The 24,223-nt window shown below is 39.0% G+C and overlaps 1 protein-coding gene across 1 annotated transcript in view; it reads right to left on the reverse strand.

The window, feature by feature from the left end:
- The window catches only part of LOC306876817 (pleckstrin homology domain-containing family M member 3-like), a 46,366-nt gene extending 24,237 nt beyond the window's left edge, over window positions 1-22,129 (reverse strand). Inside the window, exons 1-5 of the mRNA XM_079428230.1 lie at window positions 22,082-22,129; window positions 16,867-17,736; window positions 10,781-11,716; window positions 3,049-3,194; window positions 2,679-2,872 (exon numbers count right to left, since the gene is read on the reverse strand). Coding sequence (XP_079284356.1) covers window positions 2,679-2,872; window positions 3,049-3,194; window positions 10,781-11,716; window positions 16,867-17,320 — 1,730 coding nt within the window. The 5' untranslated portion in view covers window positions 17,321-17,736; window positions 22,082-22,129. The remainder of the gene's footprint in view (window positions 1-2,678; window positions 2,873-3,048; window positions 3,195-10,780; window positions 11,717-16,866; window positions 17,737-22,081) is intronic.
- Between the last annotated feature and the right edge of the window lie 2,094 nt (window positions 22,130-24,223).

The raw sequence follows: 24,223 nt of genomic DNA on the forward strand, positions 1-24,223 counted from the left end.
TCAAACTGAGGTTCCCTTTGCTAGAGCCCTCACGTCTGCACTTCAAACGGCCATCCCGCTTCTACGTCACCATGGAGTTCAAAGGAGCCAATACACAGGAAAGGGTATTGGCCCATTCAATAATTCAGTGATTCAAACAACAAACAGGGTTCTGAACGTGTGGCTAAGAGTGCATTAGCAACACCATTAAGTCAACATCTGAAGTTTTTTTTTATTTTTTTATTTGAACTTTTTTTTGGCATGCCATACTTTATTTCAATAGAAGAAGATGGAAAGGTTACCACAAAAAGAGTTCATTGTCAATCCAAGGATGTGTTTCATGGACACTAGGAGAAATAAACTGCAGTTTCCTCTTAGTTTACCCAAAAATAAAACATTTGTGATCATTACTCATGTTGCTACAAACATGCATGACTTAAATTGTTTTGTGGAACACAATAGGGTCCAATGTTGTTTTAGACGCCACTGTCTTTCATTATAAGGACACAAACAGTAAATACATAACATAATAATGGCAATATATACATGTCAAAGTCAGACAAGCCCCTTTGCCAGCTGTGATGCCTGGTTACTGGTTTAAACTTGGCCCAGGTTTTTAAAAGATTTTTGGGTCAGCACACCTTAATGAAGTGAAGTGAAGTGACATACTGCCAAGTATGGTGACCCATACTCGGAATTCATGCTCTGCATTTAACCCATCCAACGTGCACACACACAGCACTGAACACACACACACCGTGAACACACACCCGGAGCAGTGGGCAGCCATTTATGCTGCGGCGCCCGGGGAGCAGTTGGGGGTTCGGTGCCTTGCTAAAGGGCACCTCAGTCGTGGTATTGAGGGTGGAGAGAGCGCTGGACATTCACACAATCCTACAATCCCTGCCAGCCCGAGACTCGAACCCGCAACCTTTGGATTACGAGTCCGACTCTCTAACCATTAAGCCACGACTTCCCCACGTGGGAATACTGTAGCTTCAACAATTGATTGCCAATTCAAAGTGAATGTTTGAATAAACTGACAGCTCGGATGCCCAGATTATGCAGAGCTGTAATAGCTGCTAATGCTGGATATTTTGATGAATAGAAAATTTAAGTTTTTTCTATGTATAAACTGTTTATGTAATAAAATATGTTTTCGTAGTTTGTTGTCCCTTATCAGTGCAAAATTATCACAAATTAAAAAGGATTCATGCCAATATTGTCCAAAACCCCACTTTTCTAGGACGTTTCCAAACTTTTGGAGGGCAGTGTATATATATATATATATATATATATATATATATATTTATACGTGTGTATATATACATATAATTTTATACAAGATTGTAATACAGGCTTAGAATGACAAAAGGGTGAGTAAATTATCACAAAACGTACATTTTTGTGTGAAACGTTTCTCTTTCTAAACTTCTGCTTATCCCTAAATTAAGTAAACCGATGTCTTTTTCTGTTGATTAACTGTCAATATAAAAGGAGTTGATTTTTTGGGGAAGAGCTGGAGGTAGCTTTCCATTATGTAATATTTCATCACAAAGCTGTACACACTTTCGTCTCTCATGGTGTGAATGTTTAAGGCCTCTTCGCGCAATCTTGTGGTCTCCACACTGACCCTGGTAAGAGCATGAAGCATTCATCACATAGACAAGCCTTTTAGTGCCGAAACCTTTGCATAAACACAGCTCCTTCACTGAACCTGGCCCTTAGGAATCCACTAAAGATCTGCATAAGGATCTTATTCCCAGCAGCCAAATGCATTCCTTGAAATAGCTTTTAAAAATTCATACTTTGTTAGTGCTACATGTTTAATACATATGTATTACAAGCAACCTCCCTCTGTACATACTGGCAGGGCAACAAACCTAATGCAACCAGCGGCAGTCATCTACTACTTTATGTGCCTTGCAAAACTTCACAAATAGTATGTTGTTCCACAGTATATTAACTTCCAGTCCCATCTTACAAATCTGCAAAGCAGAAAGAGGAAACGCTCAGTGTGTGTCCCTGGCTGCTGGCCTAAATCAAACACTGTAATCAGAATCACTGGAGTACTTCAACTAGGAAATATTTATACACTCATGCACTGATATCAATTAAATATTTGTGAACTTACCTTATATTACTGACTTTATAACTCTGTTTTGATGTACCTAACAACAATACAATCTTTTAAGCTGGCTCTTAACAAGAGAATCAAACGTATGATTAAACTTTTTTCTTCTATAGTCTTCCCAGTGAGTTTTGCTCTTGCTCCATGGTTGTTTTTTTAACATATAATTTTGTCACAATAATAAGCCATAGTAGATTTGAATACATTTTTATATGATTCAAATTATTGGAACCTCTTTTAAATAGGTGAGAAAAAAAACTCACTTTTATATTGGTCCAATCTGAGATCAGTTTCACTAAGCCGTTTAACATCAGCATTTTTGAATATATGACATTTACTACCATTAAATCTTGTAACATCACATTGCCAACTGAAACATCATTACTGGTTGACCACTATACTGCAGTAACTGACAATAAACAATAATTCAATAATCTGCTGGTTCGCTACACACAGTGGTTGGTTAATAAAGCAAAATGACATTGGTTCAAACACAGCACAAGTTGATCCACTTGTCTTACTTTTACTTTCCCTAACTTTCCTGTTCCTGCTCTTTGGCATCTCTCACCTGCGGCGGAGGTCTTCTGCCACTGTGGCCCGGCAGCTGAAGAGGTAAGCCCTGAGAGACTGGAGCTGCTGTCTCAATTTGAGAACGGCTGCCAATGCCTCGCAATGCTCATACAGACACGGGTTCAACTGCTGGACATCTAACAGGGGCTCCTCATAAACAAACTCCAGAAACTCCTTCGCTTGTTTTGACACCTGAGCCACAAAAACAGTGTTGTTAATGATCATCACTTACAGCTTTTGTTGGATGCCTGGTTTCTTTTGTTGGGTGGTGTAAAAGCTGATTTCTAAACTCAAATGCACCAAGAAAACTTACAGAATTATTAATCATACTGAAGATAGGGATTGGGTATATAGGTCTGTACACATACCTTGTGTTTGTTGGTGTCCCAATTGTGCAGTAGACGTGCAGGTATGAGGAAGAGGTTGTCCTGGTGACAACTTGGGCAGTAGTACCAGCCGCTGTAAGAGCAAACTTTGGCCTTGCACCGTGACAGACCCACTGGCCTCTGGCATCCTGAATGGAAAAACAAAGCAACAATAAAAAGGAAGAATCTCAAACACCACAAATCAAACCTGGGACAGGAAAGATCAACTCTGGGTTAAAGACAACGTTAATGACCACCTAATCTACTGATGAGGGCACGACCCTGTTAAAATTTGACAATCATTAGCAGAAGGTGATCAATCTGTTTGGGTTGTGTACTGATATGTCAAGGTTTACAACACAACCCTGGCTAAACACAGATAAATATTACTGATGATCCAGAGGATTCAAAAGATTTATACCACACAAAAAGCAGCGATTGAGTCGCTGATAAAAACCTTCCAGACACAACAGAAATAATCTAAATGCTTCTTAGTACTGAACAGGCATAAATACTGAGCACATTTAATACAAGATATCTCCTGAAAGTGCATTGCTGTGTCTTTTAATCGTCGTTCAAGATGTCTTCAAACAGTTTAGGCGGCACTCCAGCAAAGGGCTTATCCCAAAGGAACCAAAACAGGTGATTGTGAACATGGCAGGTGTCCCTTATCCTAACCATCTGGGAGAACCAGAGTCGGGACAGTGTGAACGTTCAAAGAATAAAAAGAGAGAATGAAAGGAACAGGCACAGACGGATATAGACTTGTACAATCTTTTCGATGGAGCGTAGCGGCAGCTATACACTTCATAGGGAGAAGAAGAAATGTGGACAAGATGGGAGGTAGGATAGAGAGGACAAAAACAAGTCAGAAAACACAGTCTCTAAAAGACGGACGCAGAATGTTATCACTACAAATATCTGTAGAGGGAGACACTGATTACAGTGTTTACAGGCAACGCTGTAGGTCTATTTTTGATGCATTGTTAGTTGGCTGAAAAGGGCCAAGCCGAAAACAGCGATGATGTACGTGCATCCCTGAATAAAAGCAAAATTACACCATTTACCATCAGATTCAAAACAGTTAATTCACCCATATCTGACAGCTCTGTCATCATGTACTCAGTTTTATGCATTCAATTTCTGTAATGTTCTCTCATTTGTGCAGTTCAAAAGGAGATGTTTGGCAGAATGTTCAAACTGTTCTTTCCATACAAATTACGGTGAACACATTCTGCTGAGTTTGGAAACCACAAAATAATTCATATAAAAGTGAACAACATTATATTCCAATTCAGTTTAAATTGAGACTAGTGCTGTGACAAATGACCATAAATTCATTACATTTGTAATATTGTAAATGTACATATTAGCTATATTTAAAATACATCAATAAAATAAGAATAAGGAATAAAAAAAACTATACCTTTCAAAATTTTGCGGTCAGCAAGATTGAACAGTTTAACGGTTTTTTAAAGAATATATATAACTATATATATAATTTGATGATGACATTAACATTATGCTTGCCCTATAAAATTTTAAAGGAGAACTGTAATTTTTTGCTGTTTTGGATGTATAATAAAACTTTTTTTTTTTTAAACTGGGCAAATGTCATTTTGTGAACAAGACTCTTGCACAATAAGTCGCCAAGGAATACTGCCATTTTGGACCAAGAAAAGAAAATTCACTCTATTCCATTTCCAAACCAATACGTAATGGGTTGTTCTATCTGAGGTTAGGCGCTAACATCATGCGCTGCACTGTGCTGCCAATGTAAACTTGAGGTTTTTAGGGGCAGGGACCCCAGACTATAAAAAGTCAGAGGTGGTGTCCCCCATGCCACAGCTGATGGGTGCCTGATATTTGGGCTGAACCACAGACCATGCAGCAGGGTGTCGTGTGTCAGAGCTGCCTTGTAATCAGCATACATGCAGAGCGTAAACCCACAAATACCACCCTTTTCCAAAAATAGTACCTCGTTGTATAGCGCTCATGCTACAGAGACTGTTATTAAGAGAGAGCTAGTTGAGCCTGTGCTTTTCAGCAAAAGAAAAACAAAAATTGTGCAAAAATTAAAGGAGAAACTCTGACTCAAAAACTTGACGGCAGTGTTTGTATGCATTCAGTTGGCTTCCAAAGCATAGTTTCTGTATAACATCACGGAAAAATCAGCAGCTAACAGCTCACATATGTCTCATACTCCGGAATGAAAAAGAGAATATATGGTTAGAAATTTGAGTTAGAAGATGAACTACAGTCTTCATCTTCATCACGATGACAGTGCAGAGAAGACAGGAAGCGAAGTGGGAGAGAGAGAGAGAGAGAGAGAGAAAGAGAGGGGGGGCAGGATTGGGAAAGGTCCTCGAGCTGGGATTCGAACTTTGGGACACCCGTATGTCGGCACATTGCCCACTAGACTAATGGTGCCGGTAAAACTGATTTTTAAAGGACTAAATAACACACTGTGCATAATCTCTGTCTTTCGGAACCAGTTGTAGCCTGCTTTTCTTTGAATATGCAAGACTTCCGATTCATTAGCCGCTGTAGGTAAATAACTAGAAGAATATTCAAGAATATTCAAGTAAACAGTAAAACTATACACTACAAACCTGTTTATGACTATGGTTATTCATTAAAATAGCATGATAAACACCAGTTTGCAAAATAAAGCAATATGACACACTTTTTTTTAAACATGCAAAATAACTGAAAGCAAATGACATTGGAAGCTTAGGTCTGTCTGACCAACTTATAATATCACTATATTTCAAATATCACTATGAAATCATTAATGTGACATTATCACATTAGTCCTACTTAAAATGAACTATTAATGCATGTTTTAATCACATGTAAACATAGTGCCAAAACAATTACATAAGAAACATGATCTGAATGAGCTTTCCAGCAATCTTCTGATACATTTCCATCAAGCCTGTTGGGCTAGAGAGCTTCTGGACAGCGGCCAGAGAGCATGTCACTTCTGGGAAGGAGTTGGCCACTTGGAAACCGCAGGTTCTGTGTATTGTGGACATCACAGCCTGTACCAGTAAAGCACAGCCCCATGCATGAGTTCCCACATACGTTCAAACACACAAGGTGCAAGTTTGCACATCACAGCCAGACAGAAAGACAGCACAGAAAATATTCTCAAGTTGAGGGTACAGTGATGTCTGTGGACATCAAACCACTCTGAGCCAACTGAATTCTACTGAGCTCACTCAATTACAGTTGAATATGGTTCTCAACATTTCCCAATCTCATAGACAAGCATAAGTGCAGGAGAACAGCATGTTCCTTGCACAAAAAGTGGGGCCAACCAGGGACTGTGGGAAAGACACGGAGCTGTGCCAAACAAGAGGCGTTTGATGTGTACACACCGTGACTGTCCGCAAGATTCCCCTTTTTTATTTTCAGCAGCACCCTGTTGCCCTAAAACGGCAACTATTTGCAGGAAAAAGAAAAGTGAAGCGGGGCGCTCTGAGGTGCCACTTGCATAATGGTTTTCAAGCAGAATAGACGTTACAGCACCGAAGGAGGTGTCCGGGTCCTTCAGTGCAAGAATGTCTCTCTGTTTTCTTGCTGCAAAGGCTATGACTCGCGCCACTTTCAAGCAGCCCGCCCAGTTCCACGGGACAAGAACCCCAGGGTGGGGCTTTGTGGCTCCATAAGCGTGAAAGACGACAAGGCCCCAGCTTTGATGTCCCCTATTCAAGCTGACATCCACTTAAAAAAAGATGGCGTAAGGTTGTGCGTGCGTAAGTGTGTTCACACATGTGTTTGCTTGAGACAGATGCACTGCCCATCTTTTTGATGTAAACAGCAGTCCCTTGGACCCCATTCTCTCCACCTGACCCTACACTCCCTCTTTTCCCACCTACAGCTGGATCTTCCCATTTGATCTGCTGTCCTTGTATGCTCTACAGGGTACTTTAGTAGAAGTGTGTGGAAAAAGGCCCAAGCTGGGTTCAAGCAAACTGTGCGTTTGAGAGAGGAAAGAGGATGGTCTCTGTTTCTGCTTCAAATGGATGGCATGCATGACCCTCTTAAACAAGGGTCTGTTATTCTGTCGACCTAATGATTTGAAAGTTAAAGTTTGCTCATTAAGTGTTGATCAGCAGTGTTTTGATGAGAGGATGATCTAGAGTGAACTGGACAACTGGGATCCAGTTCAAACCAACCCAACCCCCAAAAAATTTAATGAATATAAAAAAATTATAATAAAGTGAAACTATTAAATAAAATGAAATAAAATATTTGGCAGCATACTTTTGGAAATAATTAGAAATTATTCAAATGGCTTGGATTAGACTGGATCGAATCATGATTGAATTTCAGATTTTGCAATGGTGAAAGAATCAAAGAATCGTAATCATACTATCAGAATTTTACACCTCTAGTTGACCACTAAAGGAACAGTCCACCCAAAAAATTAAATTCTGTCATAATTTTTTCACTCTCAACTTTTTCCAAACCTGTATGAACACGAAAGATGTTTTGAAGAATTTTGGGAACCAGACAGTGTGGTCCACATTGACATCCATCGTTTTTTATTTTCCCCATGGTGTTTGGTTACCCACATTCAGTAAAATGTCTTCTTTTATGTTCATCAGAACAAGGACACTCACACAGGTTTTGAACAACTTGAAAGTGAAACGTGACATACGGCCAAGTATGGTGACCCATACTCCGAATACTCGGAATCCCTGCCGGCCCGAGACTCGAACCTGCAACCTTTGGAATACGAGTCCGACTCTCGAACCATTAGGCCACGACTTGCCCAAAGAATTTGTGTTCTGCATTTAACCCACATGTACACACACAGCAGTGAACACACACCCGGAGCAGTGGGCACTGGGCAGCTATTTATGCTGCGGCGCCCAGGGAGCAGTTGGGGGTTCGGTGCCTTGCTCAAGGGCACCTCAGTTGTGGTACATACACTCCCCCTACCTACAATTCCTGCCGGACCTGAGATTCCAACTCGCAACCTTTGGGTTACGAGTCTGACTCTCTAACCATTAGGTCATGACTGCCCGCTTGAAGGGGAGTAAATGATGACAGAACTTTCATTTTTGGATGAACTATCCTGTTCTGCAGAAAAAAAAGAGAAGGAACACTGGCTGATTTTAAAGTGCTACCTCATTAGATGTCTAACAACAAACATTGGGACAAGGAAGAATCAAAGTCTTAACAGAAACAAAAATATGCATATTCAAATTAAGGCAGGGACTAATGTTCCTCCTTTTCTATTGCACTTCAATAGTTTTTCTTCTCTTCCTTAGCATCTCCATGTCATCTTTAAGAAATGTGAATGCATCACAACCCCTTTCAGTAACCCCCACATAGGACTTGGGTTAGCTGACAAAACCTTTTGTGGATGCAGGAAAAACCGGGGCCAAGAGGTATTGCAAAGTGAACAAATGACAGAGAACAAAACAGGCCATAATAAAAGACTGCAACAGTAATGAGACAAAAATCCAGCATCTCCTCATACTGAAGAGCCACTACCAACTTTAACCATCAGCCAGACTGGACCTGTTGTCCTTTGCATCTACCCTGCATTTGGATGAGTTGCTATCTCACACAATAGATCCAGTCCTCTTATAGCACATACACACAAGACACATTTTTGAATTTTAGCTTCAACTATAGAATAGAACAGACAAGAGGAACACAGGAGTCACAGGCACATTTCTTAAATATAGTACGTGTTGTACGTGGCATATGTCCCCAACATGTTATGATTGGCCCATTTTATGTGATATTTTTGATGTGGGTTCAGGTCTGAGACAGATGCATCTGTGAGAGATACCACTAATATACTGTCTAATTTAAAAGAAAACAAAAAATGAAGACTATTTAATGTCTAGTTCTACCTTAGAAGCGCTCACTATTTACATCTTTAAAATCTGTAAAAATGTACTCAAACAAACACACAATACAAATGTCAAAAGCAATACAACACTGATCAACATAGAAAAGAAAAATAAGGTGTGAGCATCTCTTTGGGGAAAAATAAAAGAAAAAGAAAGACTCATAAAAGTGTACTTTTTTGGGTGATACCAACTACAGTGAGAGAGAGAAAGAGAGATAGAGGGAGTTCCAAGCGCAGGGATGTACCCAGCTGTTCTGTTCTTTTTAGGCTGACACGTCCCATTCAAAAAAATCTCTTTCATGGCCCTGAATCAAACAATTAGCTTCCGCACAGATCGCAGCATCCAGGGAGCCTTTGATTCTAAAAGGGGATTTTTTCCGCTTTATATGGGCCAATTATCGTCAGGTGCCTGCTGTCCTTGTTCGTTGAGGCTTTCAAATGTCCTGCATTAAAAAGCTGGTTGTTACAACAGGGCAGGAAAGCGTTTCATTCATATCCCTTAGAGGGTGGAAATTTCATACCGGAGAAAGAAAGTGATAGACTTAGCCTGATATATAAACTCCCATAACTATAAGGGCACAGATATCTACCTAGCCTTTGAAGGCCACCAGAGCAAAGCCAAAGATATCAACATAATTAAACCGTATTTGGAATGGAGAGATGACAGTTGCCAAATTACAGACATACGTTGAGGGTGGTTTTTGTATAATGGTTGCTTGTTTGTTTGAGCAATCAGATCCTGTGGCATGTGTTGAAAAATGTGGCATTTGGTTTGAAACAATTCTTTATGGAGTGGAACATTTACTTCTTTGGGGGTTGAGTGAGTTTGTTGAGTCATTTGACTCATGGAGGAAGGCAGAAGTTCAAATAGACATGGCCTTTTCGAATGGCCAAATTAAAGGAGTCAATGTAAGCTGGCAGCCTTAAATCTGTGATGTCAAAAATCCAGATCAGAGAGAAAATAAATGACTGCATACTAAAATTCAACATTACAATAGAAAATTTAAGAGCAATGTACCAATATTAAGATTTTAGCCCCGTTTATACATTTGTTATGAATGATCCAACCACAAGTGGTGCTTAAACCTGGTATGAACATGCATCTCAAATGTGTCTTGTGACCGCTGGATTTCATTGAGCAGGAGGTTTCTAATCACATGATTAAATAAAGCACTTATTATAGGGGCAAAATGTCATATTCATTTGAGAAATTGAGAAATCAATTAATAAAAAAAACAACTAAGAAATCAACAAATACTTTTAAAAAGGGTCAATGAATGATCAATATAGATAAAACTTCAGTTTCACAATTTTAATATAATATAAAAAATATATAATAATATTATATAAAAAAAATATTCAAGTGCTAAAAATGTAGATAAATGAGCAGATTGAAAAAACAATATTTGATGCTAAATAAATAATATTCAAGAAATATGAAAATAATCTGTTTATCAATTACTAATATAAAAATAGTTATAAAAATGACCAATTTGAATTTGTGATTATGAAGTGATTACCTTTTTAATTTGTCTACTGCATTTTCGATGTTAACATTGCACATTGGCCTTAATGTAAAATGATCTAGATTTCTATGTAGATTTATTGGTCTTTTAATTGATTTTAATTTCTCGAATGATTACCTAGTGTCACGTTTGGGTCCCAAAATGAGAACATTGTGATCAAGACAGTGCAGGCATATTTGTGCTACAATGATATAAAATGAATGTGCAATCAGCAAAGGCAACTGAATCTTGGTGAATTCCACCCTGACAATTTTACTGATAAGGAACCCAATTCTAAAAAAGCTGTTACAGTATTAGGAAATGTTGAAAGTGCATTGTAAAAGGTGGTCACCTGCACATTGGAAGCTCTGAGCGGTGAGACCCTTTTCTACAGCCAGACAGGTCAGGATGCTGAGAAAGCTAGTGGTGACGGACTGTCGTTTGGCTCTCTGGGCCTCCCTGTGCCGTCGCTCCCTGGCTGGCTTACTCCTTATCACCACTTGGTTATTCTCCCCCTGTGGCCGCTGAGCCGTCACTGCCGTGCGCAAGGCCTCCACCCAGTCCTGGGCCTTAGACTCCTTCTCTGCCCGCAAACGCAGCACATAATCAGGGAAGACCGCCTGGAAGCGGGAGCTGGTGTCTCCGTCTTCATCATCCCGCTGCACAGCCAGACAGGAGGCCAGCGGGTACCTCAACACCGGCTCAGACACTGGGCCTCTTCCCTCGGTCGGGAAGGCCTGCAGCTCAGTGCAGCTCAGTACAAACGTGAAGGCCCTCCAGTTATTGAGGTCAGTGAGTTGATGCAGAAGACCAGCCTTAAGAACATCAGCACAGTGCTGGGTGAACAGTGGCAGGGCCGTGGGACGTACCGGGTGTCGAGGGGCTGGCACCGCCGCCGCATCTGGATCGGGTTCGTGAAGGATAGGGGAGTTGGCACGGGCTGGCTCCCCTTTGCGATTGGCTGGACGGGCAGCCAAGACGCGTTCCCAGAGGAGTCTACGCCACTCCAGTGCCTCCCACTGGCAGGGTGCTCGTAACTGCACACGAGTGGTGTTAAAGAAGACGGCCTGGAGTACACGTCCATCCTGCGGCTGTGGTGCGCTCACCCCTTGGCAATGGGATAGTGAGAGGGCGGCACATAGCTGCTGGTTGCTGCTGCTGTCCAGGCTGTATAGACGCAGCTCACAGGGTGTAAGCTCCACATGACAGGTGGTCCAACGTCCCCATGGGCCCTCTCTCTGCTCCAATGTTCCCTGCTTCACCAGGCTAGGGCTGCTTTCCTTATGAGCTAGAAAAAAATGTCAGAAAGAGCACCTTTAATGGCAAAAACAAACTACAGACTAATAATGTCTGAGAAAAAAAGTTTATAATGGATTAAATAACTGTAAATATGATTACTAGGTCCTTTGGCTACACCATGTCAAGCTAATGGCAAAAACAAGAACAGTAATTGCACAGGAAAACTGGAAGAAAATATTGTGGATCAAGTACTTCCTGGCGAATCGTACAATACAAATGACTTAATCTGTGATCAGACTCAATTTACTGATTTGATTTTCCTTTTATGCTGGAGGAAATGCCAACATTTTTTTTTAACTAACAACTGCTCTCTTTTGATTACATTTCTCAGAGGTCTTCACCAAAAAAAAAGAAAAAAAAAGAATATAAATTTGATAGCCAATTTACCAACAAAAAAGGCAAAAATGTCAAAATAAATGAGGAGAAACTTGAAAACAACAACAACAGGGAATTACATTTCTCAGAGAACTTTAGGGAAAAGGGTTATTCTTTTTTGCTAAATTAAAGCAAAATTGCCCAAATAAATAAGAATTACAGAAATAATTATTTATTTATTTGTTTTAATTATTTTCAGGATTACATTTCTCAGTGGGCTATATACAGTACACTGTGTGTGTATATATATATATATATATATATATATATATATATATATATATATATATATATAAGCCATTTACCAAGAAAAAAGGGCAAAAAAATGTCAAAATAAATAAAACACAGCATTGTAAAACAAACAAACAAATAAAATGTCAAATGTGTTTTCTCGGGAGGAAAAAAAAACATTTTAGAAAAAAAATAGCAGAGGGTGTGTGAGAAAATTATAAAATTAAAAGTATGCGTGTTAAACACCTTACGAGAGAAAACTTTTCCTGTCCAAAAATATTGCTATATATTAATGAATTATTAATTTTTCATTGTATATGCCCATCGTGCCCTGACTGCTACCTCCTTTTGCAGAAATTGCTGGCACCAGGTTAGTCTGGAGCCCTGTGTGAGGGATGTTCACATCATCTGTGATGGATGCTATTGTGCTATGTGATAGCAGTCTATCCAGCCACCTCAAAGCAGGAAGAAACATTATTGTGTGTCAGGCTGCTGTGCAAACAAAAAGGCAAAGAGTAACCCCTAATCTTTGGCACTCCTTTTCAGTCCTTCCTTTCTCTGTCCATTTCTTGAACATACTCCCTCCTTTATCTCCTTTCCTCTCTTGGTCCACAACACCCCTCATCCTTACACTTCCTTGGCTGGAAACTGCCAGTTTTCCTTTCAGCCCTCGGGAACCTGCTGGGTGCCCCGGGCATCTGTGCCTGGCCAGACCCAAAGAAACAGACAGAGGCCAGGAGGAGGGTAAATTAAAAGCAAATGCCTCTGTATTGTTTTCTCTACGTCTTATCTCAAATGTACCAGTCAAAACTGCACCTTCCTATACATCTGTAACTTACAACGGACAGACCCTCCCTCTTGTGCCGATAAGCTGTGAGCTCTGAGGGTTGGGTTCAGTTGGGTAGCCAGTAAAATCTACTACAGATGATGTGCTTTGGCACTCTGGAGCGTCGTTGTGGATGTTTGGGGGCTCCTTACACTCTGAGGTCTTCAAAGGTGCATAGCTTGCAGCTATGGAAAGAGTCACTACTAATTTCATGGCAGAGAGGACGTGAGGCGTGCTGACATGACCCAATTAGAGAGCTGGTGGAAGGCCAGTCTGCCTGCAGAGCCTGAACCTTTTCATCTGCAAGTGACTAAAAGACTCACGAGAGACAGACCTGGCACATAGTATACCCAGTATTAGTGGTGCTACCACTCATGGATGGGCACGAGGGAAACAGTCATCAGTGATGACTCAAAATCTGAGCAGAAAAGGAAAAAAGCACACAGATACAAACAGAGGGTCAGAGTGATAGCTAGTAAACTAGTAAAGTTTAATGGGATTTATTTATATAAAACATAAGCAAACAAGTTCTAAATATATGCTACCATTCAAAAGTTTGGGGTAAGTTTTTTTTGTAAGAAATTAATAATTTTATTCAAATGCATTAAAAATTATTAAATCAATGAAGGGCAACACTTTAGTTTAGGGACTGTCAAACGATTAATCGCATCCAAAATAAAAGTTTTTGTTTACATAATATGTGTGTGTACACATATACACACACACACACACACACGAATGCACATATTTCAGAAAAATACGTTATGTTTGTATATTAAATATATTTATATATTATACAAATTATATGAATATAAATATATACATGTAGATACATGTTATTTTTTTCAAAATATATACTCTTATGTGTATTATTTGCATATACATAATAAATGTACACAGTACACACAGATATATTATGTAAACAAAAACTTTTATTTTGGATGCGATTTATTGTTTGACAGCAATAATTATTAGCATCCTACCCCATACCTCAACACTAACAGCAATAAGAAATGTTTCTTGAATAGTTTAAGTAATGGCTGCTGAAAATTCAGTTTTGCAATTGTCTCTTAAACTAAATACAAATCTAAAGTATACCTACATGGTGCTTATTTTAGTTCAGTTCGACAAAACTGTCCTAGACAATTAAGCAACCTCGATTGACTCCTTAATCCTTTATTTATAAACCCTGCAATTTTCTTCAGCGAGATGCAGTACGATTTCAGCATAAATCCAATTTCGGACTTTTATAATTATATACAACTAACAATAAAATTGTACTGCTTAAGGTCCAATAAACATGCAAATGCAAATTTAATCTCACTGTAATCAAACACAGAAAGCAGCACTCAGGGAAGAGTCTTAACATCTTAACATGACATCATGAATACAGCTGAAAACGTATAATCTTTGCACTTCAATTAAAGACAACTAGGAAGTTTTGATGTACTGTCAGAGACCACAATGAAATAAATATAAATCTGACAACCAATGACTTTTGTATGGTAATAAAATTCTTAATCTAAGACCAGATACTGAAATTACACTACCATTCAAATGTTTGGCATCTGTAATTTTTTTTTATGTTTTTAAAAGAAATATGATTACAAAGGCTGCATTTATTTGATTAAAAATACAGTAAAAACAGCAACATTATGAAATATTATTACAATTTACAATCACGGTTTCAAATATGATTTATTGTTGTGATGGCAATGCTGAATTTTCAGCAGCCATCACTGTTACATGATCCTCATATACCGATTTGTTCAAGAAGCATTTCTTATTATCATCAATTGAAAACTGAAGTGCTGCTTAATATTTTGGTGGAGACCATGTTATAATTTTTTTGTCAGGATTGCTTGATTAAGTTAATTTATTTAAAATAGAGATCTATTGAAACATTATTCATGTATTTACTGCCATTTTGTTTATTTACTCAATCCATATGGTTCCATACTCCATGCAGTTTTGTTTACAATTTCTGGTTCACTTGAAAAAAGGGCAGTGTGAACGCGAACCACACCAAATACACACACACACACACACACAAAAAATCAACATTGTATTTGGTCTGCACCAAAGCTAATGAACTAGCAGACTTTCCTGGTGTGAATACACCCCGAGTTAAAAATTAAGATGTCGAAGAATAAATGTAAAACAAAGACTATATTAAAACCGACGCTTATAATGAACTACAGAGCCAAGTCAAGCATTACGCAAACACCGAGACCTGTGCAGTGAGGGGTGTAGGGGTTTCTCCAGTCTTAATCAGTAGATCTATCAGCATTAGACAGTGGGTGGGTTGCCAATATCTTAATGTCACCTAGGATTCAATCTCAGTCACTCAAGAAACGGTGGGCATTCGAGCATGGAACTTACTTCTATTTCCAGTTGCTCCCTTTTTACATTTCTGTAATTAATAATTTACCCCATTAAGTTTTAACACAGAGGCAAGGACAGCCAAGAAGATTGGTATCACCTGCCATTTTGCAAAACCTAGTGCTGATTTACTGGATTTAGAAATAAATCAGCCTTTTCAAAATGAGTAAATACAGAATTAAACCAGACTACACTGGATATAAAAAGCTTTAAAACAATGTGACAGTTTGTATTGGTGAACTGTATTAAATCAGAGATCTCTACTGTTCTTGTTCTGGGATGACCTTGTCTAAATAAAGCCTTTCAGACGAAAACACAGAAACAAACAAACAGGCCAAACCATAAGTATGCCAAAACTCATTGAACCCCCTCGACATAAAAGGAGGTGATTCCCACAAAGAGTGCAGGTGAGTGGTGTTGAAAGACACAACAAATCACAGGTGTGAGGAGATAAAAGCTACACCACCACGTGACATTTTAATAAAATAAAAAAAGTGTACACAGTAGTGAATTAATTTAATCATTTTAGCAAGTAAATAGTCTTTTCAGGGAGTTTTTTGTCCTAATCGTTCACAACAAGTGACAAGTGGGAAAGTGAAATCTGATTGGTCTAAAGTTCTACTCAAGGTTACTGTATAAAGTGCAAGAGTCAGTTTCGGGAAGTAAAACTCCCATTCATTTTCTCCATGAAGGAACTGATTTTTAACGATAACTTGGAGCATGACTGTGAGCTATGAGTATGTTAACCAATAGTATAGCCTTTTGTTGAAGCCATCAGGCCACATTATTTTAACTTAGTTTTTTAATAGCGTGTTTAAAAGTGGAATCCCTGATGAAAAACGACATTAGCCATGATTATGCAAAGAAATTGTCGACTATCAAAGAATCCATTTAGCACCCATTCACTTCCACTTTTTTATTTTATTATGTAATTTGCAATATTTAACTGGATTGTAGTTCTTTCCCTCATTAAAACTTTTAATTTTCAAAAACATTTAAAGTTTGTAATGCTGTGCTTCACCTCGTACCTGGTTCATAGTTTACAACTTACTAACATTTTTTTTAAATCCCTTTTGGAAAAATAATGGAAGAATACTTTTGCTGAAAAAGTGGATGGCACTGTTGCACTCCATTAAATATCAATAAAGTTCTGATTGGCTGTGATTATGTGGCATCACTCAGCATTTTCAATTTAAGTGTAGACAGAATCTTGTAGGTGAAACACCTGGTTTTGAATGAGACTTGATCTCTGCACCACCCATCAATTCAAAATAAATGTATAAATGATGAATAAAGACAATAAACACTGTTTAGTTAATTCTTACCATCTCTGTGGTCGTTCAGTGCCATGTTCTTGAATGTACTTTTGTCAATGGCAGGCATGCCATTATCGGTGTAAGTGCGGTTGTTGACATCTGAACGGGAACGGTTGTGGCCACGCTTGAAGCCGCTGCTGGATGTATTGGTGGTGGAGTTTGTCTCTTTGGCATGAGCCGCCAAATCGTTGGTGGATCGTGCGCGGTTCCTTTTTCCATGTCGCAGGCCCAGCACGGTGAAAGATGACTGCTCCGCCCAGGCCATATTTTTGGGGGATATTTCAGATTGCTTTCCTGTCAGTAGCCCCCACACCCCACTGGAGTTCAACTTGTCCAAGGTGGAGGCCTCTTTAAGCTTGGGCGGACGTACCTGGCCATCTCCTTGATTGCCATCGAGGCAATGCAAGTAGTCCTCAGTGGCCTCTAGGGCGGGGCTTATGTCCTCAACATCCAGACCCTCCATCACCTTGACAGTTTCTGCGTCAAGGAGGAAGCGGAGGGGTGGAGCGAACAGACCGTTTCCTTACGTGTGTGAGGGAAGACACGGCAGGATCGTAAGGCCTGAGGGCACCGCAGCCGGAACATCTGCTGTCTGAACCCAAAAGGAAGTCTAGCAAAACAGATGGTCCACAAAGGCCTGAACCCCTTCCAGGACTGTCACTTTATGAGCCAATGTTGTTCATCGAGAACCTAATGAGAACTGGCTGCTGTGCCAGCTATCAGCACTGGGTAAGGTGAGTGCAAACAGTGCTGTCTAGACCAGGTGTTGCCTCATTCAGATGAGTGCCTCAATTAAATCACTGCAGTCTGTAAGGCAGTAATTCAGCGAGTGATAAATGCAATGTGGCACCAGGACGTCCTTCCCCAGGGCCCGACATCCTGAATTTAGACAAACAAGAGAGAAAAGTACATGACGGTCAGCAAATACAGCAGTAACTCCATGGACAGCTGAAGCTCTAGTATAAGGAGCCTTTGAGTAAAAAGTATGACAACAGGAATTGTACAACAGTTGTGCTACCTAAAAAACAATAAAAGCAAGCAATTAAAAAAAATTAGCTTTGCTTTAGCTTCCTTGCTGTCTACCACCTATATCAGGGGTTCTCAAAGTCTACATTCAAAGGTCCAAATCTGAATTTTCATCAGTGTCAAAGGTCCGGAACAATTGGTTATTACAAAACGTGTTTTTAATAAACATACATAACATATAACAAATAAACACTCATTTAAAAAAAAAGGTTCCCTTTGCATTCAAAATACTTTAATAACAAGTGCAAAAGTGGCAAAACGTTAAGTGTCAGCAGTAGAAGTCGACCTATAATGTTTTTTCTCTGGCCAATGCCGATATTTAGAAATCAGGGCAGCCTATGGCCGATATATGATGCTGATTTTTTGGGCCGATTTTCTCTTTTTTTCCCTTTATATCAAAAGAGAGTTTGCGTAAATGGTTATTGCAGGACACAAGATAGTAATAGTAGCAGTAGTAGCCTAATTCATAGTAATAATACATGGCTCAAAACTTAAGCACCTTCTCAAAACAGTTCTGAAGCATGCTTTTTTGTTTATGTTTGCTGACAGACACCAGTGTTTCCCGCAGACTAGCAAATGCAAGTTGATTCTCTGCCAGCAGGAGGCGCTGTTGGAGCGTGATATATAGCTGTTTCCCCGGTAACGACTGTAATCAAATAAACGCTACTTTATCATTACAGGAAAGACCAAATGAAAATTGACATCAAAGCTTTTCTGAAGAAAACGGACGGTTCTTTTAAAAGATACATTCATATAAAAACACCCGCGCAGCATTTTATTTTTGAAACGCGCAGTGCTCCGTTTATTCAACGAAGTATAAGCCTTTTGGAAAATCTATTTGTAGCGGTCAGTTTTGATATTGTGACAAGCCGCCACAAATAAATGTATACACTGGGCACTGCTATAAGACAAATTGCCATAATATAAGTGATAGCAAAACAAAACAAAAAAATAAAAATATTAGCGGTGAAATGTCGCCCGATTACGTCAAACGTCATACGCTCACTGGATGTCATGATGACAACAAATGTCATGAAGGAAACGTTTCAATATCTCGCCTGCAATTTCGGACCTTCTCCAAATGACATTAAAAAATAAGAATAAATAAACACATGATTTACAAGTTTAACGTGCGTTTATCAAAGTAGGAAATATAATTAGTGTTCTTGAAATATGAAATAGAAGCGGGTCCGGATTGAATTCCCTCCGGGTCCGGATCCGGACCGGAGTCCGGACTTTGAGAAGCACTGACCTATATAGACAGTTGCCTTCTAAGGTGGCATCCTAAATGAAACAGAAGACCCTAAATGACTGATTTTGCGCACCACACAATTGTGTACAAATTCACAATATTTATATAAAAAATCTCTGGATGGCCTACTACTGCTGAAATTTCCAAATGCACATCCAGTGGACACTTTACTATTGAGGCCAGTGGAGTGGAGTTGTGAATGACAGGGAAGTGACACAGGTGACAGTGACAACATGACAAAAAGTAGGCCTAGTACATCTAGATTAATACTACACACATTATCACTATTAAGAACTTACTTCTTTATCGGTTACAAAGTTTGATTCTTATCAAATGTTGTACCTACATATTGGATTTCAGATGAGGTCTCATTTGCATTTTCTATGCAAATATGCATACTAGACAGAAAACTTTCTCTGTTGCATCACATCTTGCCGTTTTTAAACATCTTGCAAATAAACTTCTGTGTAAAGTAAAGCTCAAGTATAAAGAGCATGTGTTCTTTTCCATTCCACTGCATCTTACACAAAAACATGTTCTGTGTGAATGTCCCATAATGCTGCTTCCTATTGGTATGGCTTCTGAAAAAATGCCATAAAATGCTGCAGAGGTAGGCAGCTCGCTATCTTTTGGACCAGAGCTACAGATTCAGCAGCTGAACTCCACTTACCTTGACCTGTGTTAACACTCATAGTAACGCACCGTTAATTTCTTGCAACTACAATGGTGGTCGTGGAGTCCACTCAGCAGCTTACCTTACGCTCCAGAGCTTCGGTACGCAGACAAACCGACATAATCCCTGGAAATTTCCAGCTTGGGGTGGGGTTCCCTGCCTCGCTAAACCTGAGCATGGCTTCTTTCTGTTTTTGTTTCACATGATCTTGCAGCCTCTTCTCATCTTACTCATGTCTACCTCCTCCCACACTAACATTGATTTCCTCTGCACTCCAGCTCAGGGTCTTTCACTTTCTTTAAACCATCAATTATTAAAAGACCATTACATCATCTCAGATCAGAGACTCTTCCGACCCATGGGAAAAAACAGAGAAAGGAAGCAGCGAGACCAACAGACAGCTGTTTTCCATTGAGTCAGTAAAACTGCTTTCAAAACGACACCAGAATAATGACTGTCAATACATAAAGGAATAGTTCTCCATAAATATGAACTCTCTCATCATTCACTCACCCATTATGTTGTTCCAAACCTGTATAACATCTGTGAAGCAAATAAGAAGAAATCTTGAGTTAAGTCTCAGTGTTTTTTGTCCATACAACGGAAATTAATGGGCACCAAAGTAAATGACAACAGATTCTTCATTTTTGGGTGAACTATCCCTTTAAAACAGTCAAAACTGTTTGGACGGTAGTCTAGAGAGCAGAAGCCAGCCTTAAGAACCAGACCTGCTACAGTTAAAAACCTGAGCCGGTGATGCTCACACCTCTGCTTAGGCAAATTATTCAGACAGATATGTGGAGGCCCTTCTCTACCATTCTATATTTAACCATCTCACAGCAAACATCAATCTCTGCACTGAGACAGTGACAAAGCAAAGTTACAGCCTGCAAGCAGTGTGAGAATCCTAAAGTGAAAACAGCAGAGTAGATGTGCACACTCTTAAATGCCATTTTACACAATATATTTAGGTTATTGCTACAACAAATAAAGGTTATACTGTGATGAGCAAAAAAGTATGTGTCATCATCCCAGAACATGAAATCATATTATCATAGATCTGACTGAGAGAAAACACATGACCAGTCACCCTGCCAGTAACCTACACTGCTTATCTTTTGACCCGTTACAATAAAAGTACTGTGGTATCAGATGCTAATGATACCATCTTCAAAGAACACAATCAATGGTAAATCTCCAAGAAAAAGAAAAAAAACATAGTACTTGATAAATATTTTGTAAGACAAAAGTCTTGTTTTTTCTTTGCTACTGTCACCAGATGGATTTTTGTTTTTGTTCAAGTAGGGCTTGCTGCAGCCCACAAGATCCAGGGGGTGTGGTTGGATCCACATCTAAGGGGTGGAGATTGGTAGGTTTAGGGGCGAAGATGGGTGGGCTTAGGAATCAGGGGGTGGAGATAGGTAGGTTTAGGTATATGTAAGGTGGGAGGAGTTGAATCTGGATCCAACCATGCCCCTGGATCTTGTGGGCTGCAGCGAGATGCTCCTCGTTGCCTTTGGCTTGCTCAGTTGGGGGTTTGAAAGACATTATCAATTTGACTGCACTAAGACTATCAGATGAGAGCAAAACTTATATTGAGCTGTATATTTCCTGAATAATAACACTGTTGCCATTGGTAAAACTGCTTTATAGCTTAATTGAAATTGACACGTTTTGAAAAACTGACACTTTTACTTTCCAGTTTATTACTGTGAAGCTGTTTTGAAAAATAATCTGTATTGTATAAAGAGCTATATAAACAAATGTGACTTGACAGACAGAGCAATGAGCCCTTATTTCTGCTATCTAATGCTGACTGTTAACACCAGGCGTTCTTCACGGAATAAAAACTATAACGTTAGATAACATCTAAATAGAAAATAATCCTGAATAATCTTACTGTAAATTGATGCGGACTGGCAGTTCAACCAAGTGCAGCTGACACACACAAACAAGCTACAAGATCTACGAGAACAGAAGTAGATAAAAGACGATGAACAAACTCTAATATGTAGGTTTGCCCCTCTTCTGGCAGAGCTTGTGTTTTTATTTACAAGTCGCTGCTTCTATGAATTCAGCCGATGACTCCATCATGATGCTAGTTAGCACTCAGCTACCTCATCTGCCAATGACATTTGTGTCATCTGACTGTGTTTAACTCACAGCGAATGTAACATGTTTATGTATCACTGATAATCGGAGAATCCCTATAATAAAAAGTCTAAGCATGCAAAGAGCGAGTAATATGTTATTTGTATGTGCAAATGACTCACCCGCATCTGTTTACAATCTGTCACATTGAGTTCCGTCAGCGGAAATGCGCACCGGGTGAAACAACGCCATGCGATAAATGGTTCCGACTCCCTTTATTTTTTCATTCAATTATTTTCTCATCTACTTAATTCATTTTTTTGTCATGATTAATATTCCGAATAGTATCGTGGTATTCTTTAATGTATCGTGGACTACCACATAAATTAATGGACATAATATTTCAGTACCATGGTGTTATATACTGTATGACACCATCCACAGCACTTTTTTTGTAAGGCAAGTGTTTTTTTCAGATTTAGGCTACTCAAGTGAAGCAATATATTTTATTTTTCTCCTTGCAGTGATACATACTGAATAAGACATAAGTTGTTGTTGTGTAAGAGTGTGTCAAATCATCTTATAGCTACACTGTAATTCAATGTATTTTTTTCAGTCTTTCCTCTCACAAACACACACACACACACACACACCAACATCCCACACAAACTTCACATATTTCACAGTCATTAGCAATCCATGTGGGCCTGGAAGGAGTTGCCATACAAATTCTGACAAAAGAAGTCTAACTGCATAAAAGATCTATGCATTCTTAATGTGCAAATTGTGGTCGACATTAAGACTTTGTGCTATAATGAAGCCAAGAGGTTTGGCGTGAGTGGCAAAGATTAGATTTTTTTGTAATAGCCAATAGTCAAAAGCTTGCCATTCTTGAAGCCAGGCCTGCATCTATTGTTCAGGTCCCCACAGAAAAAGAAACATTATTCAAGTCTTTTTCAGGCCACAGACAGAAACACAGTAATTATCATGGGCTCCGGGCTAAACCTGCGACCTCCCCTCCAGTCCTCCTGTTCTCCCCCCGCCACCCTTTCCGAGAGCTTATTGTCTTGGCTTGTTTAAAGAAAGGCTTCGTTAATGAAGGAGGAGGGGACATGGGCTAATGGGCTCAAATAAGTTCCTCTCTGCGATATTGTTGTGGGATAATGGTGGTACGAGCCCCAGCTGTAAACGTGCAGGCGCCATATTGTGCGTGACCTACATAGACCCTCATCTGAATCCGTGCTGAATGTTTCTTCCCCCCTTCTTTTTTCTATCTTCTTTTTTATGCTGTTCTGAGACAATTAAGAGAGTCAGCAATTGGACAGACTGCTGTAAGTCACATGTAGAGAGGGAGGAGAATTTTTTTTATAATTTTGCAAATAGTGTTGAAATGCTAACCCTTGTTAACCTTGACAAATGGCAGCAACTGTTTGAAATGTTAGTCCACTTAGCTTGGTGGTTATGAAGTTGTCTTCATTAAATGTTTAGTAAGGAAATGTTGACCTTACTATTCTTGACAAATGGCAGCAAAATTTAAACGCACCACCTAACTGGTTGATATAAATAATATTCAACAAACGTATCTTTAAATGTGATTTATTGTATGATTCAGGTTCAAATGTGCTTGTGCCACTTCATCTCATATATTATGACAGATATTATTGCCCTTCATTTAAGTAATTTTATCATAGATTTTACACCATTTTGGTTGTTTTATTTTGATCAATTTATTGGAACTGAGCTCATACGCTACTGTTCAAAATTCTATGAACGGAAAATGATGGTAAAGGTATAATGATACAAAATATTATCGTTCCAACCAAATGCTGTTCTTTACATTTTCTGTCCATCAAATAATCCTAAAAAAGACACTTTATTCCAGTTTGCACATTTCAATGAGCAAAACTACTCTTTCCACAATGTATGATAAGAAATGTTTCTTTAGCATTAAATCAGCATTGATTGTTGAAGGATCATGTGACACTGAAGACTGGAGCAATGGTTGGAAAAAAAGTGTAAGTAGCAATTATAGGGGGGAAAAACAACATAATTTAAATACTGAAACAGAAAAGAGTTATTTTAAATTGTAATATTTCACAGTATTACTATTTTAAATATATGTTGACCAAATAAATGAAGCACTGGTGGAAATTCTACTGACCCCAAACTTTCGAAGGTTAGTGTATTTCTGATTTATTAAGAGATTTGTTGGGCTTTATCATAACTAACACAATCATACTATATGTACATCTCGCTTCTCTTCTAAAACTTTGGTTGTTGCACTATCCCTATAAGTCTGCTATGTTATAAGCAGTTATGGATTG

This window comes from Barbus barbus (genome assembly GCF_936440315.1).
Source record: "Barbus barbus genome assembly, chromosome: 11".
NCBI lineage: Eukaryota > Metazoa > Chordata > Actinopteri > Cypriniformes > Cyprinidae > Barbus > Barbus barbus.